This window comes from Halichoeres trimaculatus, unplaced genomic scaffold (assembly GCF_033239565.1).
Source record: "Halichoeres trimaculatus isolate MK-OKI-2021-1 unplaced genomic scaffold, fHalTri1.1 fHalTri1_scaffold_6, whole genome shotgun sequence".
Classification (NCBI taxonomy): Eukaryota; Metazoa; Chordata; class Actinopteri; order Labriformes; family Labridae; genus Halichoeres; species Halichoeres trimaculatus.
This window is the reverse complement of record NW_027437184.1, coordinates 24,193,884-24,212,483: the sequence shown is the minus strand read 5'-3', so window position 1 is coordinate 24,212,483 and position 18,600 is coordinate 24,193,884. Positions and strand designations below refer to the sequence as shown.

The 18,600-nt window shown below is 40.6% G+C and overlaps 2 protein-coding genes across 2 annotated transcripts; one reads left to right on the top strand and one right to left on the bottom strand.

Annotated features, from left to right (window-relative positions):
* Positions 1-1,589: 1,589 nt before the first annotated feature.
* On the top strand, positions 1,590-7,628 carry pcolcea (procollagen C-endopeptidase enhancer a). Its single transcript, XM_074672343.1, has 9 exons — positions 1,590-1,773; positions 3,955-4,063; positions 4,154-4,412; positions 5,415-5,539; positions 5,658-5,794; positions 5,893-6,230; positions 6,917-6,994; positions 7,074-7,244; positions 7,332-7,628. The coding sequence occupies exons 1-9, from the start codon at positions 1,685-1,687 to the stop codon at positions 7,460-7,462; spliced, it is 1,437 nt and encodes a 478-aa protein (XP_074528444.1). The 5' UTR covers positions 1,590-1,684; the 3' UTR covers positions 7,463-7,628.
* Positions 7,629-8,990: 1,362 nt separating this feature from the next.
* On the bottom strand, positions 8,991-17,714 carry tmem88a (transmembrane protein 88 a). Its single transcript, XM_074672754.1, has 4 exons — positions 17,456-17,714; positions 12,603-12,657; positions 11,001-11,326; positions 8,991-9,278 (listed from the first exon to the last, which is right to left on the bottom strand). The coding sequence occupies exons 3-4, from the start codon at positions 11,307-11,309 to the stop codon at positions 8,991-8,993; spliced, it is 597 nt and encodes a 198-aa protein (XP_074528855.1). The 5' UTR covers positions 11,310-11,326; positions 12,603-12,657; positions 17,456-17,714.
* Between the last annotated feature and the right edge of the window lie 886 nt (positions 17,715-18,600).

Here is an 18,600-nt window from a genome sequence, read left to right as displayed (position 1 = left end):
TCATAAATCTTAAAAATTATACTGGAGGTAACAGGAGTGTATTTTACAGGATGCATGGAGCAACAATAAAGTCATCTGTTGGCTCATAGAGGCCTGAACATGATCGAACTGCAGGGTGCGTTCAACAACACATGCTCACTTTGTTTAAACTCCCTTTCTGTCAGATCGATTTAATGTAGCTCTCAAATTTCCAAATTTCTGTCCTCCACTCCCCTGCTGCTTTTCACTTTGACTTTCCAAAAAGGAATGCACTTCTAGTTTGAAGGATTCATCCACAGTTGTTGAAGAAACTTTAAACCTCATCTTAGATTCCTGCAAAGTGCAAAGGTCACCGTGACTCCCACACATAATGGTAGAGGCTGCAGAGCTCTGCACACTCAGACGCTGTCTGCCCTCCAGCAGACTCAGCACGTCATCGCATTCCTGCTTCTGCTGCATCTTATCAGGACTCTGGGTTAACACAAACACAGCACAGCAGGACAGGGGGATTCTGATTTCTCCTGCTCTGCTGGAGCCCTGAAACTGTCAAAGTCCTCAACAAAACTATTTCAGGCTGGAAAAAAAGACTTGAAAGAGGACCATTACTCCATTCTCAATGTGAAAAGTCTGTTAAAGTCATATGCCACATGGAGCTCTGTCTTTGTTTTTATGTGCAGGCCATCTTGCTCGCAGACTCCAGAATGTGATCAAGGTGTTTCAGCTTTGCAGTCTGTGAAAGTGACTCATTTAGAGCTTTATGAATGTAACATCATCCCCTCCACAGGCCTCAGTAATGTAGAAGAGAGTTGGCTCATTGGTGGATCCTAACAGGGACACTTCACTCCCCCTCCTCTGCAGTGTTATTCATGCCTTGGTGGATTGTGGGGCAATAGAGGTTCTCTGGCTCAGATGTTGCGGAGCCAAAGGAGACCCTGGGGCTTGGGGAAGTACGGTAAGAGAGAGGAGGTCATTAGTTTTATGATGTTACTTTTCCAATGACCTATTTGAGACACCTTCTAATCTTGAATTCTGTTAAACCTTGATGGTTAAAGCTGATGATTTTATAATGAGAAGATAGTGATCTGTTTTTAGAACTTGAAGGTCTCCCAAGTTGTCAAGGAATGTAAAGATTTATGGTCTTACTAGTCGAGTCATAGACCTCGTAGAGCCTTAGGCTGTGGCTCCACCTGTGCTCCAAACATAAAGATCAGGCCCACACTTAGTTTTTCAACAGAGCCACCCAAACAAACTCCCACAAACTTTCCTCCTCATAAAGAACTACTCTTTGGTGAAAGATTCACTTTCCTCAAAGCCTTTGCCACAGCTCCTGATACTTTGATATACTCCTCTCTTTCCCTCTTTCCTCGATACCCCCTGTGTTATACTAAAACCAGCTTTATTTTGCAGAAACATCTGGCTCTAATTAAAGCCTTCCCCTCCCTCTCTACCCCCTCACTAACGTCATCCCCCCTCATGGCTCTTTGTAGCTGCTGTTGTCCTTTCAGCATCTCTGTCTGGCTCTTCATCCATTCTCGAACTCTCTTCCCCTTGTGATTTCTCCCTCACTTATTTTCTCTCCGCCCATCCGGACCGAGCGACCTCCTCCTCCTCCTTCTCTTCCTCCCTCTCTATCTTTCACCTCTTGCCTCCTGTTACATCCCTCTTTTCTGCAACAGTCTGCTCTACTTTTTGTGTACGCTGCATCATGATGCATGTGGTGCAGCATCTGGGTTCTCTCCTTGTCCTGTGTCTGATGTTAGGATGGACAAAGGCTCAGCAGAGCAACTTCACCAGGTGAGTGTGTGCAGAATGTCCATTTATGTGTGTGAGTGTGTGGGGGAGAAAATCAGCTAATTGGGTTTATAAGAGTCTGGGACTTTAGGATAAAAGGCCCTCTGAGAAGTTTTTCCTGTCTCTGTAAGTGCATTCCTTCTACTTCTCCGTGTGACTGGGCACAAGAGTTGTCCTGTTGGTTTTTGGCTCATGTTGTGACGCACGCTGACTCTACAGTGGCTCAACCAGATGTTAGTGCTTTGGGTTCTGCCTGTGGGGTCGAATCAGAGCAACTTGGCTTGGATTCTGGACATCTTGGCTCTAATCATGGAGCTTGTGACTTTGTTGGGGATCTTCTGTCTGGGCCTGTAGTTAAAGAGGAATGTTTTTTTTTTTTCCATTGCAAAATAGTTCTGTTTTTTTCCCCCCACTCCAGAATAGGGGGGCTTACAGATGAATGTTTCTAGAGCTTTCTTCTTTCTGGTGAAATGTCTCCAATAACTTTAACAAAATAATTTCCACAGTTAAGCCAAAACAAAACAAGTAAATCTCCATAATCAGACTTTATAATAATATTTTAATAAGATGCCTTTCTTCTTGGCTCGCAAGTACAATTTGCAAATAAGCCTTGTGTGTCCATGCCTGTCTCCAGGAAGAAATTTTCTCCTCAGTGAAATGTGCTTTCACGTTCAGCGGTCTTTGAGGATGCCTGGAGAGCAGTAGAATTTATTACATGAAATGACACAGGAACTCTTTGACTGTCAGCTACAAAAAAGGGCTTGTCAGCACTTATCTGAAACTTTGAGCCACAGATATTTCTTTTAATATTTCTGTAATGTTATGACTCTTAACAGTATCTCACTCTTCAGCAAAATCATGGAAGTCATCCGTTTGTAGCTGTGGAATCTACAGTGAATTTTGATGTTTTGTTGTTTGATGAAACCTACAGTACAAATACCCACATCTAGAATATATTGTGTGCCAACCTGTAACAGAAGTTTTCCTCAGTGCAAAAAAATGCGAAGTCAGCTTTGTGTTGAAATTGGCAGCACTGTAACTAGACATGTCACTGAGATATTTTCCTATTTATTTTCATGAAAACTTTATTTCCTTTGCTGTTAAAGAGATGGTGTAACTCACACTCCCACCCATCCATCCTTTAGCTTCCTGACTCTTAAGCAAGCTCATAAAGTCAACACCTAATTTTAGCCTCTCAGCAAGAGTGGCCACAGCCACAGTTATGCTGAATCAACTAAAAGGACTCTGCAGTCACAGTAAACAGAGGCTGTGACTAAATACATTCAATACTTACTTTAAACACATTCACTAATGCTAACTCCTCTCCTGGCTCATTACCTAAAGCTAGTTAGCTAATATAGCCTAGCCTGAGAGTGAAAAGCCAGAGTTAGCTAGTGTTTGACCACGACCACAGGTAAGGTAACCCATTTTTCTCACCTGTTTTCTTTTTACAGGTGGTTGCCTGTCTTTGGGAAACATCTTTATAAAATTAAACATATTGGGCTCTAAATAAACAAGCTAATGCTAACTTTCCGCTTGGCTAGCTTTGAAATTAGCGCCTTTAAATTTTTGTTTTAACAAGAAGAATGGGTAGGATTAAGTCCCAATTTAAACTTGTAATAATCTTTTAAAAAAAATTCATCATATTTCTTACGTATAACCTTTTTTCCCCTATGTATTTGTTTTATTTACGGGCTCCACACAATAGGGAGGCTAACAGTGCTTGACTTCTCATTTGGCCTGACATCTATTTTAAGGCTGTAATATTCCATGACCTCCATATGTGTAAACAAGGGGCTGTGTTAAAGCATTTTAATCCAGTCGTGTTGTTTTGCTTCAGAGCCTTATGTTGTAACTTGATGGCTCTTTTAATCTGTGGTAAACTAATTACAGACTCTAGTTGTGAAAACATACAATAAATGTTTTAACTTACCATAGCCTGTGGAATTAATGAAATCCTTGGTTGCTCAAAGTTCATTGTATTTATAACAACACTTTTTCTCTGTAAACACAGTAATCAGAGTACAAGACAGAGATCTATAAAAAGAGGATTGAAATACTTGTATCCGTGGGTGTTGTGAGGTTTTGCAGACCTATAAATGTGGTCTCATTGTCTCTAGACTTACAGTGCCAGTGGCACTTTCTAATTTTCCCCCAATTGTGTTTCTGTCTCCTTCCTGACAGGCCGGTGTTTTACTGTGGCGGGGATCTAGTCGGGGACTCTGGCTTTGTTGGCAGTGAGGGGTTCCCAAGCTTCTACAAACCTAACAGCAAATGCAGCTGGCGTATCACAGTGAGTCAGTCGCCCTCCTGAATGTCTGAACATTGACTCCCCCATCTCTGTCTCCTTGTGTTTGACTCATATCCATCTCCCTGTTTCCAGGTCCCAGAGGGGAACGTGGTCACACTCTCCTTCCGCATCTTTGACCTGGAGGCTGACTCACAGTGCCGCTATGACTATCTGGATGTTTACAACGGCCATTCAAATCTGGTGCAAAAACTGGGTCGCTTTTGTGGAACATTCCGGCCTGGCGCTCTTATTTCCACCACAAACACCATGATGCTGGAGATGGGGTCTGACGGAGAGACACAGGGCAGAGGCTTTGTGGCCTACTTCAGTGGAGCCAAACCATACGTAGATGGTATGTGGTCACTGTTTTATGTGGTGATGAAATATTTTTTTTCCCCTCTTATTCCAGCATGCATGAGCTTACATCAAATCCTCTTTACAACCAGAACTCAAGAAACCACACTCATGTGGTTACACCTTTAAGTTTGAAGCTGGGATCTCCAGATGTTTTGTCATGTATCAAATATGAACCACTTTTCACTAACTCTGGTGTTTACAAGTAGTAGAGTCAAATGGGACTAATTTTCTTCTCTTCCAGACCACAGAAGTTAAAATTGCTTACAGCATTTTTGGCCTTACATTATTTGTTGTGGAAAAACACAGTTTAATAAATGTTTCTCTGTATCTGAAACATATCAGAGCCATTTGGGCACAAAATTGGTGAAGTCCCCTTTTGCTGATACTTTTTCAGTAGAACCAAAGACTGTTGCTCCTCAGGAAACTGAAGTCGGGCTGCACAAAGGCCTGACTTTATGTAAAGCACTCCTGAGTATGAGGAGAGTCTTTTTAAAATAGATTTTTATCCTTTTGTAGTCCAGCTTGGAACTTCTGTTCCTCCTCTGTCACTAAACACTTTTTACTATCTCTCCACTCTGCATTTAGAAACCCCAGAATGAGAACGTAAAAGTTACTCAGGTTATTTTAAAGGTGATACAGTAAAAGCGTGGGGAGGCCCCTTAGCCTAGATAAGCCGGGGGCCCCGTGATTTATGCCACAGTACCCAAGAGCCTGCCCATTTTTTTTCCCTTCTAAATGCTTTTGAGTTTTGTCAGTGGTAATGATCAGATGAAGAAAACCAGCTGTATTGTGCAACTTTAGCTGGACTAGAACAGAAAACATGTAACAAATGATTAGCAGTGGACCCAGTTCCAACTGTAACAAACCAAAAACAAAGGCTTAAGGAGACACAAAGTATCGTACAAATCAACGACAAAGTCTGAGCTTAGTGAGCTTCCCCAAAGTGAGTCTTCTGTGTTCCTCCTTCATTGTACCTGCTTTGTGTGGTTTGTTTCAGACCAACAGTTCTGTGGTGGAAAGATAACAAAGTCCCAGGGAGAGATCAAGACCCCAAACTGGCCTGACAAGAAGTACCCACCAGGAACCAGCTGCTCCTGGCTTATCACCGTGGAGCCTGATATGGTCAGGGGAAAATTTAACTTCTAACTTGTACCTTTTTATAACCTCTTCACACAGCCAACATGAAAACCTGACTAGATAAGATGATTTATGACACCTTTCTGTTTCTGTTGGGCCCCAGGTGATCCAGGTGAAGTTTGACAAGTTTGTTCTGGAGTCAGACACTTATTGTCGATTTGACTATGTGGCATTCTTTAATGGTGGAGAGAGGGATGATTCACGTCTCATTGGAAAATACTGTGGCGATCAGGCCCCAGAGTAAGTGATGATGTTTTAAGCTAAATGTTATTTCTGCTCTTTTATTTTGAAAAAAAAAAACAGATGTCAAACTGATCCTCCTTCTGTCTCCTATCCAGGCCCATTGTCACCACCGGTAACGTGCTCCTCGTCCAGTTTGTGTCCGACCTCAGCGTGACATCTGATGGCTTCTTTGCAACCTACAACAGCTTTCCACGAGGTTCACAGATACCATCAGTCGATGGGGGTGCTGGTACAAGATCAATCCCTCCAAATCCTGCAGTTAAACCTAAACCTAAACCTGAACCTGAACCTGAACCTGAACGCACCCCTACTGCACAACCACCCGCCCCCACAGAGAGACCTAAAGCAGTGAAACCCACCAGAGGTCGTGGACAGGGCGCCACAGGCCAGGACAGGAGGGTACCTGCCACAAGACCCAATGGAAGGAGGCCAGGTGGGTTAAGATGCACATGAACTTGGCTTGTCTAGCATTCAATCTTGAGTTGTTAACAACCAACATGGCAAGGGAAAAAAAGGGAATCATAGATGTGTCGTAAACAGCCATTGACCTTGAACAGATACACCCAGGAATTTGGCTTGACTAAGAGGCGAAAGTGCAAATAGCAACAAAGATTACCTTTGATAACGCAGACTCTATGGAAGCAACAATAACGGTAGAAAAATAACCAATAGTAGCATCAATAACCGTTTAAAGGGCTCCAAGTATGACTGGTCCAGTATAAATTAAAATTGGTGGTATAGCTCTTTTCTGGGAGCTCTCTGTCCTTCCATATGAGTACATGAAATGCCAAAGCTTGATATGGGGTGAGCACACCTACCTTTTTTCCATGGGCATATATAAAAAGCCAAGGCAGGGAGAGCAACAGCAAAGACACCTGGGGTAAAGAACAGAGCAAGCATCAGTGACAATACATATCTGTCGCTGATGAAATTAGACTGTGTAAAAGCAGGTGCTGGGGTTAAGGTGGTTTTCAGGGGGAGCAGCAGTCGGATGCATAAATGTGGTCAGCTGACAGGGGCCTATCTGACACTAACACTTTGCTTACATAATTGCATCAGTAAGTTTCACTGTACAGAGGATGTACTATTATGTAATACCATTTTTATGCACCATCATAGTGCCCCAGAATCCTCTGTGTGCCAAAGCCTGCAAAAGAGATGGAACCATCAAGACCAGTTTCTGTGCCAGTGAATTTGGTAAGCTTCCGACTATTTATATTTTCAGCAGGAAACCGTTCAAACGCTTTGTTCTGACTGAGCCCCTCCTGTGTTTCAGTGATTACCGGGAAGGTGAGCTCACTGGCCCCAGGGCCCAGAGGCACTCTTGTTGTTAACATCTCCCTCATAAAGGCCTACAAGGCAGGGCGCCTGACAATCACTCAGGTCGGAGAAACTATGTCTGTGAAGTTGGTGTCACAGTGCAAGAAGTGCCCACTGCTCCGCAGAGGTAAGGACATCTTAAGTTTGAACACACTGAAGAGTTTTCTCCACTTACTTTAAAATATAACACCATCATTTGTTTTGTTTCCACCAGGTGGGAATTACATAATTATGGGTCAGGTGGATGAAGATGGACGTGGTACTCTGGCTCCTGGTGCATTCACAGCTCCTTACAAAGCCCCACATGACAAACTGTTAATGAACATCAACAACCAGCCCTGCTAGCCACATCTGTCCACACCGGGAGGGTCAGATGAAATATCACACTCAAACATTACAATGTGAATTACAGAACTATTGATGCACAATATTATCTACCATTTTATCAGACACATGCCAAACCTTATGTTTGTAATTTATATATGAATAAAGGTTTTATATCTCTTTCAAACAGTTTGACTGTATCTTCATTGCTAACTGAGCATAAGGATATTCTTCTTGCACTTAATGGCAGCTCCTGCTGCTAAATAACTTGTAGCACTTTGTCGCACTTGCTAAGGTTTTCCCTTCTGTTAAAATTCTTGCTTGAGTTGTATGTCGCTTTGGACAAAAGCATCTGATAAATGAAAATGGAACTGTAGCATCCCCCCTCTCCCTGCAAATGTGCCTCTGACTCCACCTGGTGGACATTAAGTGTACTGGCAGACAAGTTAGGTAAGCACTACTTATGAGATTTTGTCCCCAAGGGCCTTGAAATTTGTAATCCTGTAACCTCAGTCAATCACTTGTCTATAGTTGTACCTTAAAGATATAAAGACCCAAAATATGAATCCTAGAGTTTACTGAATGGGCTTTAGTCTGTAGTAAAAACAGGAATGGCAAAGCTGCTCATTCTTTAAAAATTATCTCAAGATTAAAACTTTGATTTATAAAATTACTATGACTGCTTAGTTTTACCAAACAATAACATCATAACTGACTCATTTTTACATTGCATGTTAAGTTTCAGACAGTGTTTTTATATAAAGACACAAAATCAATTAACCAGAAACCTTCCAACAATTTTCCTCAAAACTGCTCTCACACGCTCAACCTGTTTGTCTCTGATGGAGACAATGTACTTCTTTTCTGTTTCTGAGAGCGCTGTTTCACTTCATGTGGCGTTTTTTGTTTTTTTGTTGTATACACGTCTTCCAACATTAATGTTTGTGGCAGTCCACCTTAAAATAAGCCATAACTGGCACAATCTGTAGTAGCTGTCAGCCTCGCTATCATAACCAGTTGGTGTGACGTAAAATAACAATTCACTGATAAATGGATCATTTAATTTGATATAATTTAGAAGTTGCATCACTGATGAAATTTAAACATAGCAAGTGATAATTCTGCTAAATGACCTCAGCCTGGCTCACATCGGCATTCAGATGACGTCTTGTAAACTGCATGTTGTCACAGAGTAGCTAAGATGTATCAAAAATATCAAGACCAACAGCATTTTAATTAACCATAGGTTTTTTCATTTTAGCAAGCAGCACATACACTTTACTTTGCAGATATGAAACACAAAGATTTAACATTTAAATGATTTTTTATTGTAAAAAGGTAGAAAATACATTCATTACATTAAAATTGTATAAAGAAAGCATTATTGACTCCAACAAAAGTACTATAACTGATAAAAAAAATCATATATTTTACAATGTATGTATAGGAAGACAAATAATTGTTACTACTTATAAAAAAATAAAAGGGACAAACAATCCAAGCTTCATTCCTTGACACTGATACATACACCATATACAACTCCTTCCTCCTATACCCACACGCTCCCCTTCCCCTCCCTCTCTGCAGCTCCCTGCTGGCCGCAGCAGCCCCCTGCTGAAGCCCTCCTGTGGCGCGAGGCGGGCAGGTTCTTGTACACAGCACGGCTGTAGGGGATGAAACACATGCCAAGCTGGAGGTGTCGGGCCAGGCGACAGTAAGCAGCCAGAGCCAGGACCAGCAGGGGGGTCAGCAACAGGAAGCCCACGACTAGCAGAGCCACACAGCCCCCGTCATCCAGCAGGTCTGAGCAGTACAGAGAGGTTCCATGAGGCTGGACCTGGAGGACAAGAGGAGGGGGATGAATTAATAACTACATCCACAGTTTGTCAGATATTGAAATACCAATCTGTGCCACAGTTCCCCAGTAGGATGTTTTAAAATCACACTCTTACTGAAAAAATGAGATTAAACGATCAACATGCAAAATATGCTCTGTTTTATTAATGGTTGATGTAGCCTTCACTTTGCATTCCCCCCCACAATGCATATCAGAAAAAAACGTGAGCAGCTTAGTAACAGCTGCAGAAAATTAAAATGGAGCTCCTGGAAGATCTTTAAAAACAGTATCCAATCTCTGACACAACATTTTTCTTTCGCTCTGTGTGTGGTTTCTCTGATGTGGCTTTCACAGGCCTGAGCTTGACTGACAGTCTACATCATTTCCTGCGAGAACAAAAGATTGATTCTATTTTAATTCAAGGTACCTTCCTTTTTTATGACCACATAGTTCGTGTGTAGTTTAGAAACAGGAAGAGGCACCAGTGTGACCTTTGTAATCTGTGCTCTCATGTTTTCTGCTCAGTGCTCAAAGGTTCTCAAAAGAGATTGAACATTGTTGCTCTGGGTGTCCACTTTATGGTTTAAATTTTTACTTAACAGATACTTTTTTTCGTATAAGAAGATGCTGTTTTTGTTGATTTTAGGGGAGGTTAAGTTCTACTCTGAGGACGTCACATAACATTTTTCTGGGATATATAAGGTTTCAGCAAAGATATTTTTGCAGGGAACTAAATATTGGGGCTTGATAATGTTCCACAGAGGATAATAGTTGAACTAACAAAGGATCAATCATATTTGCTGGGAACTTAAAAAATGTCAGAAGCTGAACAAATTCTCTGTGAGCAAGTATGACCATGGAGGGTAAAGTTACATTTGAAGAGGTTAAACACATTTATGGGGCCCTCATTACATTTTTAGAGGACTCAATTGCATGGAGAGGGATCAACAAGGTTTTAAAGATATTAATTCACCTTAAAATTTATGTGGGGTGGGTGTAATATCTGCTTTTTGGGGCTATTTGTATTTTAATGCTTTCAACACCATGTAAAGCGGCTCAAACTAAATTTTTGGGGCTACATTTGACTTTGAGTGTCTAATATTGTATCTATACCTTTCTGGAGTTCCCATTATATTTCAGGGACTAAATTAAATTTTGAGGGAGAGGAGTAACATTTCAGAGGCTAAATTTTGATTTTTAGTGTGCCAAATTACATTTAATGGGACCAGATAACTTCTCTTTTATTTGACTCTGTGAAAGATTCAACTCATTTTCAAGGGCTAAATTAAATTTGAAGGGATCCAACTAAAATTTGGAAGCCAGATTACCTCTGAGGTGGAAAATTTTTAGAGGCAGTTTCCTTTTGAATTGGGTTATCAAGTTTAATAGGGGATTAAAGTACATTGAACAAGATAACTAAAGTTTATTTGCATTTTAGGGTCTGAACCACATTTGGTCTGGGACTCAATCCAAATTCAGATTCAACATTTGTCATACGACATTTCAGTGGCCTAAACGGTTGGATTTAAAGAGGTTATGGTTCAGGTTAAGCTACTTTTTTGGGGGGGGTACATAGTTTTTTCGGGGCACTAATTCTCTTTAAAAGATTTTAAGAATGTTGCATAGATGTAAGTCAGATGGGTACATTGATGTCCTTTAACACACTGGATACAGGGATGATAGGTGGTAATAATGCTGCATGAAAACAGGTGTAGCTCTTACTGTGGAGTGGCAGAGGAAGCCAAATATGATCATGGCGAGCGCCGGTGTGAGGATGGTGCCAAAAACAATGCTTGCGAGCCCAGCATTGATCAGAGCTATGATCATATTCTGCGCTGTGACCAACACTGAGCATGCCCAGCAGTCCAGGGAGCCCCGTAGCTCCAGGGGGTTGTCAGGGGCTTCACTGCCCCCAAGAGAGTACGGAGGCGGTACCACGACCCCTGACCCTGCTCTGGAGGGGGAGCCCCGCTCAGAGAGGGCATGCTCAGACACCGTCTTCTCCAGAGTCCCGTTCCTTGACAGACTCATCTTCTTTCAGGTTCCTGCTGCAGAAAAGAAAAACTGTTTCAGTCGAGAAACTTAATCTGCTCAAGAAATCTGCCAAATAAAAGGATCGTCCGCAGATTTAAGTTACTTTGACCCTGCTCTACTCATTGAAAATCTATTTATAAGAGTGTGCCAACTGTGTCTCTGTGTATTTGATGTAGAAAAGGATTTCCATAAAGCAGTTTATTTTCTAATAAAACAAAATCTTCTGGTGTGGTGTGCTCTAGTTTCTTCAGTCTTTCCATTAAAAACACAGAGAGCTAAAGAATGTTAATCCATCAGCGTTGGGTTCCTTAAATAAAGTGGTGAAAGGTGTGGAAAGTCAACACAGATAACTGCACAGCTTTAAGTGCGAGGAAATGGGCTCCACTGACCCCACCTCCAAACTCCAGGATAACCACAGACTAGAACAATGAGTGCAGAGCAAATGGAAAAATGAAGAAAAAGCTCACTAATCACAAATTGAAGTGTTGAGAAAATGTTTTGACTTTGAATTTTAAAATACACATCTTGTGCTTTGAGAAACTTTCCCATGTGAGAAAGTACGAGTGGAGAAAAGATAGCACCTCACCATCTCCCTCTATTCTCTGGAGAAGGCATGTTATCACACAGAGTACTGAGTGAACTAATCATGTAAACAGGCAATTTTAAAGCAGTAATTAGACTTTTATTCTATCAACATAGCTTAACGATCTTCACAGTTAACTACAGTCCAAATAAACCCTCTCCTAAGATCACTTGTTAGTCGTGACCTCAAGTTGTTGACACTTTTTGGATTCAGACATGAGGAATATGTTTGTCACTTTTACAAAGGAGGGAAGGAAAACTAAGTATCACGAGCACTGAGGACTTTTTGCCGTACATAGTACCTGTTTGGTTTTTGAGCATACAGCCTATGATCTCTGTTCAGCTTTCACAAACACAAGTCTCTAAAATATTTTTTGGCACTAGAAACATCTTCTGAATTCATTTCAAACAGGAGGAGTTATTGTTTATGAGTAAATCTGAGCAGAGTCCATCGTCCATTCAATCACAGAGCAGCTTCAAACACTTGCCTTTCAGTGACGTCATGTACACAGTCTTTATTTAATTGATTTACAGACTGAAAAAATGTTAAGAATTAAGAGAAACAACACTTAAAACATTTCTTGTTTGGATTTACTTTTAGGTTGAAGATGAAATTCTTTGTTTCTTTGGAAAACTTATTTATTTATTCTCTCTCTCTAAAAAAAAAAGAAAGAAAAAAGGAGTGTTGGTATGATTGGTTGTACTTACTTTGTCTGAGGTGTTGGTGTGTCCTGCAGAAGATGATGTGACTCTGATGAGAGACCTGGAGAGTGGTGAGTGGTCAGAGACAAAGAGAATTTCAAGAATTTCCTCCTGATGTATCTCCTCTCTTCTTTTTTTAAAAAAAGCTCAGATCCAGAGAGTGGTATTCAATTAAAGGTTGAGTTTCTACCACTTTTCATCAACCTTGAATCTTTTCCTGTTGAACACCGGCCTTAAAAAATCCTAAATTTCCCTCCTTTTTGAAATCCAGGTTCCTCGCTCACACCTCTCACGGAGCCGGTCAGAAAGGAGGTGTACAGACTTGAGGCGAATTGTGCTTTCCTACAGGCTTCAGCGCTTCCTTCCCTGACATTCTGTTTCCTCACTTCGACTCCAGTTTGAGATATGATTGAGTGCGTAAGCGGCTATGAGTGTGTGCATGTGTGTGTGAGTGTGTATCCTGTGTTGCCTGTGATGCGTATGGGCTGTGTTAGAGGCAGCTGTGGGTGTCTGGGCAGGGTGAGGGGAGCAGTAGGGGGTTTGTGTGATAACCCCTGGAACCAGGGGGGAGGGAGGACGAGTGTTTATTTGGAGAGATTATAAAGGAGTGAGGGTGTGCTGTCCAAGCCCCAGCATTTTACACCCTCACCGAGGACTTTCTCTTCTCCTCTAACTGATACTGATAAGGAGGATTTCAAAATCAAAGAAAAATGAGCTGCTTTTGTTTTTACATTCATGCTTTAAACTGCCATTAGAAATGTTTCGCAGCTTACGAATCCACAGTTTTCCAACCTCTAAAGAAGGATATGCCACAACAACCACAACACCGGACTGTTTTTCCACAGGTGTTAATCCTTTTCTGAAGCCAAAGTCAGGGTGGAGAGGCCCAAAACTGCTTAAAATCATACTGATCTTTGTTTATGCAAAGAAAAATGACCAAAAGCACCCCAACAATATCACTATCAGCCCCATTTACAGCAGATAAGGTTTTAGATTTTGACCCCGAACAAAACATATTTAAACATTTATTTTCCAGAGTTAAAGCTAGCTTAACCCTGTATTGCAGAACGTGTCATAGTAGATACATGAGTTTCAAAGACCTCTATCTTATCAACATTATAGTTTCCTTGACAACCTGTTAAAAAGATATTTAAAAAATGTATTCTCCCCCCTTGAGGATTATCATACCACTAAAGCTGAAGTTGTATTTTGGCCCTTTTCAAAATGGCTGGTCTCACACATAACTGTGCTGACTGTAAAAAAAAAAATTAGATGTCATCTAGCTTAGCGTGGAGTGCCTGCCACAAAAACTGCTCCCCCTAGTGGCCGGCTGCAGTAAAGGTAAAAAAAAATCAGGCTCTCCAGTCATTCCAGATGGGCTGTGGTCAAACTTTAAAAAAACTAATACACCTGGCAAAAGTGTTTCTTATGTCTGATTGTTGTGGTGATATGAAGATACCATTTGGCTGTCTTGTATTTAAGTCCTATTTTTCCTGAAAAGTTTCATTTTCATTAGTTATGAGAGGTTAAAAACAAGGTTTTACGTCACGTTTAACGATGATTGACAGCTGCCGTTCTTGTATATTTTTTTCGGGGATTGCAAAATATGTTAGAAGGTAGAGTCTAGAAGTGATTGCACTCTCGAAAGAAAAAAATATATGTTAATTTTGTCACCTGACCCCATTCAGATTCTCCCTCACAGTCTCTACTTCGCAGACTCTGGTTGCACAACTGCTTCAATGGCTGCGCCTGTGACAGGGGAATTTTGGCTTCAAAACCATACAATGGTAAATGGCTATGCTGTCCACTCTATGTACAGTCGATGGTCTCAGTCTCACACCCCTTTTTCATGAAAATCATTGATAATTTTCAAAAAGTGGCATTTAGAAAAGGATCTTGATTTTTGCTCATTTTTTAAAAAATAAGTATTTTCTGCATGCATACTTACTAAAAAACTTTTGATAAGCAAATTTATCACATGGTACAAAAATCATACACAAAATGAAAGCAATGTATTTGTTAAATATAAAAAATATATATATATATATATATATATATATTTATATTTTTGTGTCTGGATTTTGTTAAAAGGGTGAGTAAACATTTCACTTCCAGAAAAATTGAATTTTCCGGCGTTTCATGGGTCAAACTTTTAAGAGTTAGGGCATTAGCTAATGTTATCTATGATTGGTTTTCTTGTCAGCAAGAAAGTTTCTTAATGCTGTTTCTTTTTGCAAATTAACTGACTACAATGGCATGCAGAAATGCACAGATCAGTGAAACTGTAGTGAGGAGCTGTGTTGATGCTACATTAACTCTGAGGTAGCTAACAGTACCACTAGTTAGCCAGAAAATTAGCCAATTTAACTCACCAAACTTTTTATTGTGTGCCTCTTTTGTTGAGACTGTCAAAGGAACTGTTAGCACTCAGATACTTTCAGATTTTCAGGTGTGTTAGCTGATTTGCTAGATGCTAACTTTAACTGTTGTCTCACTTTAGCATAGGCGTTTTGAATGTTAACAAAGAAATGTGGTTTGATGTCAGCCAAAATAATCACTGTCTGCTAGCTTCTCCTCTGCTCAGTGTTCAGCAAGTTGAGAAAAATGACAAGGCTTGTATTATACCTTCAGTTTTAGAACTTGAATAGACAAACAATGTGAAAAAAAAAAACCTTGAAAATGTTGGACAAAAACGGCTGCTTTTAAGAAACAGTGAGTGAAGCAGCACTACTTTCTTTTAATTTGTTCCACTTTTATATCATCCAGTGTTTCCTATTATTCACTGTCCTTTTATTTTTATTTTTCATGATTATTTTGGAGTGATTTGTTTTTTGTTTTTCTTTGGACTACGCAGTTTTGTTTTAACCTTTGTCATTAAGATGTGTTTCAAACTCTGCCTGCTTGCTTTCTCACCTCCTCTGAATAAAAACAAAACTGACCCGTGAAATAAAAGGTAAAAGGTGAGCCAGAGTTGCTAAGTTGCTGAAGCTTGATCTCAGAAGAAGGAATGACTGGGCTTTGGCCCCTGACCTGCTGATGAAAAACAGAGCTCTGCTTTCAGAAAACACGAGGAAATGAGGAAGGGGGGGCACACGCTCTAATTTGGAGGAGAAAACCGGCTATCATGGGACTGATAAGAGACCAGAGGGGCTCAGTTCAAAGGGTAAAATGAGCACTTGGATTTGAAGTCTCATTTTTCGTGCCACTCTGGGCATTGTTGTTTATTTGTTTGTTCTGAGGAATAGATACAAACACTCCCAAGGGAGAGGGTTGGTTCAAGGGAATATGATGAAAGAGTACCAGGAATTAGTGATAAATATGTTAGCAATGGGTGATTTAGTGATTAACAATGCCACAGCGGGCTGTTCATAAGTGTATGTCAATGTCAGAGGGGGTTGGTAAAGGAAGAGCGGCCTTCCTGTCCTTGGAACCAGGATATCCGCTGCTGTGACCACGTTTGGAGGAGATGTCCCCACATCTGCACTTTTAGAAACCTCATGTCCTCTAATCCTGGAAGTTAAGGAACAAAAGGCTCAAAAAACAGCTACAAGGAAAATGTGAGACAATAAGGTGTTCTGATTGCATAAGCACCCACAGTACTGTTTTAAATACTGTTTTAAATTTTATTAAGTTTCAGTCTTGTTAAAGTTTTGTCTCTGGTGTCAATCTTAAGCACTCAGTAAACTAAAGGCTCAGTCTCTCACCTTTGTAAAACAACCCAGAAAACAGTGTAGACCTAAAAGATATTCCAGTTGGTGTGACGTGTTATTAAGGTTACTTTCTGTTACTATTGGATTTCAATACCTCTAAACTAGAGAAGTAGCAGCCTGCTGCTTGACAAGATGTTATCAGGGACCAGCTCTCCTCCCTCGACCTCTACTTTGAAAAATGCCCTCGATAAAAAAAGTCCAGTAGAGCCACCTAATGGCTGTATGCTGTAACTGCAGAGCAGCTGCAACATGTCGGTGTTCAGTGTAAGAAAGTGCACGGTGTCAATTTGTCCTGACTCACTCACTGAGGAAACACGCACCTAGAGCTGCTGCTGACTGACATCTATGACTACAAAAAATATTAATAAAAGAGTTCAATCAGTGAGACTGTGGAGGATAGACACATCAGCATAAACAACAGAAAAACGAGACTAGAAGAAAACCTAAACAGCCATGTTAACAGGTCACTGTGTAGGGATGTTACCTGAAGTACACATACTTTATATTGCGATGGTTGGAACCAAATGCGAACCTACTACTGCTGTGCAGGTGTAGTCAGCCCGTTAGGTATTTAGTTTAGCATTTTAGTATTTGAAGCTTCCATTATTACATGAAAAGAGAAGTAAAGAATCTCCATGACCAGAAAAGAAGCACTGAAAAACGGAAGTCATGACATGTTTTTGTCTTATTATTAGTTAAAAATAAAAATAAAAGGAGACTTATTAGACATAATATAAGCCACATTCATCTGACAAGTCCAAGAAATTGTCTAAATTCATGCTCATTAAAAGACAAAAATGACACTTGAATTGTTTGTTAAGAAAAACTAAATCTGCCAATAAATCAAGCACAGCAGCATTGTTTCCAGGCTCTCATAGCCCCTCTGTTCAGAACGGTCTGATTTAGTGGGCGTGACCTTCATATGTAAATGAGCCACCTGATACCGCCCCGTCACTGAGAGCGACGCCACGAGCTCCGAGTGCACAATGTTTAGAAAACAGCGAAACTCGTTTACTGTAACATTACAGGCTAAAACAACAGGCTAACTGCAGCTAAAGTTAGCATCCTGAAGCTAACACAGAGACAAGGGGGACACTAAGGAAAAGCTCTTACATCTGCTCCACAGCACACAGCATTTAAAATACTCACATTTCCAGGGTCCGAGGTTTGTTGGTAGATGGTTGGTAATGCCCCTGGATTCAGGACCAGTCTATTCACTAGCCCTCTGTTGTACTGTCCAAAGTTGGAAAAGCAGTCCGCCGCGAGGTGACTAGCACACACATGCACAGTTTTACTGAGTGTAGCTGGAACATTTCCTTGATAAATGAACTCTAGCCGCTTAGTCTTGTCTTCTTCTGAAATGGCAAACTGGAAACAAGTGGCTGTTAAAAGCCAAAAACAAAGCAGTGATGGCCCTTCAACCTCAGCATTCTGGGGGGGAGTGGGTGGGGAGGGGCTGCGGAAGTATCTGGTCCGGTGGACCAATCAGGTCAGACTTGCTCCTGATTGGTCAAAAAAAGGGAATCCCTGAAGTTGGCAAATCCCCCCCAAAATCCAAACAGCTCGTTTTAGGTCAGGATTTTACATTCACAAGTCATTTAATATCACATTTTGTGGGCTGGAAGGAAAGCTTAAGAGCCAAAAATTCCACTAAAAGACTTAATAAATTGATTTTTGCATAATATGGGATCTTTTTCTAAAGTAAGACACAAAACTTGCTCAGATTTCTGTTTCTTCTTGCAGTGAACAATATTTGGGATGATGACATCTGTTCTTTTTCATCTAACAAAAGCAAATTTTAAGGTATTTGATAAATAGGTAAAACTATTACATACCTCTATGAATCAGGTGATCTTTAGAGTCTGGTGCAATCCGTCTCTGGGTTCACTCAATGTAAGTGCCGTATTTAACCTTTGACAAAAATAGTGGATTGACCATTTACTGCTAACACCACCAAGGTCAGAGAGCTAGCATTGCGAATTATAAAGAGGACAATGTTTGTTGGATATTTGATAAGAAACCCCCAAACTACAAACAAAATTGAGGTCTTATCATGGAGCTACTGGAGTTGATGATGGCAAAATAATAAAAATAATAATAAAAATACTCATTCATGGAAAAAAAAGGGGGGGGGGGGGAATACAGTGAAAGAAGTTGCTAATTGGTGCAGCTGTCAACCTTTACTGGCTAAAGCAAAGTTGTACTATTCAAACAATGATCAAGGCATGTTACCTGGTGATCCATCAGTCAGTTTAACAAACTAATAAAATTCCCCTTTTTGACTGTCTGAAGTA

Coding starts and splice junctions, on each gene's coding strand:
- pcolcea (XM_074672343.1), top strand. CDS start 1,685: ATGATGCATGTGGTGCAGCATCTGGGTTCTCTCCTTGTCCTGTGTCTG. Junction 4,413..5,414: donor AGCCAAACCATACGTAGATG/GTATGTGGTCAC, acceptor GGTTTGTTTCAG/ACCAACAGTTCTGTGGTGGA. Junction 5,795..5,892: donor TGTGGCGATCAGGCCCCAGA/GTAAGTGATGAT, acceptor TCTCCTATCCAG/GCCCATTGTCACCACCGGTA.
- tmem88a (XM_074672754.1), bottom strand. CDS start 11,309: ATGAGTCTGTCAAGGAACGGGACTCTGGAGAAGACGGTGTCTGAGCAT. Junction 9,279..11,000: donor GCTTCCTCTGCCACTCCACA/GTAAGAGCTACA, acceptor CTTGTCCTCCAG/GTCCAGCCTCATGGAACCTC.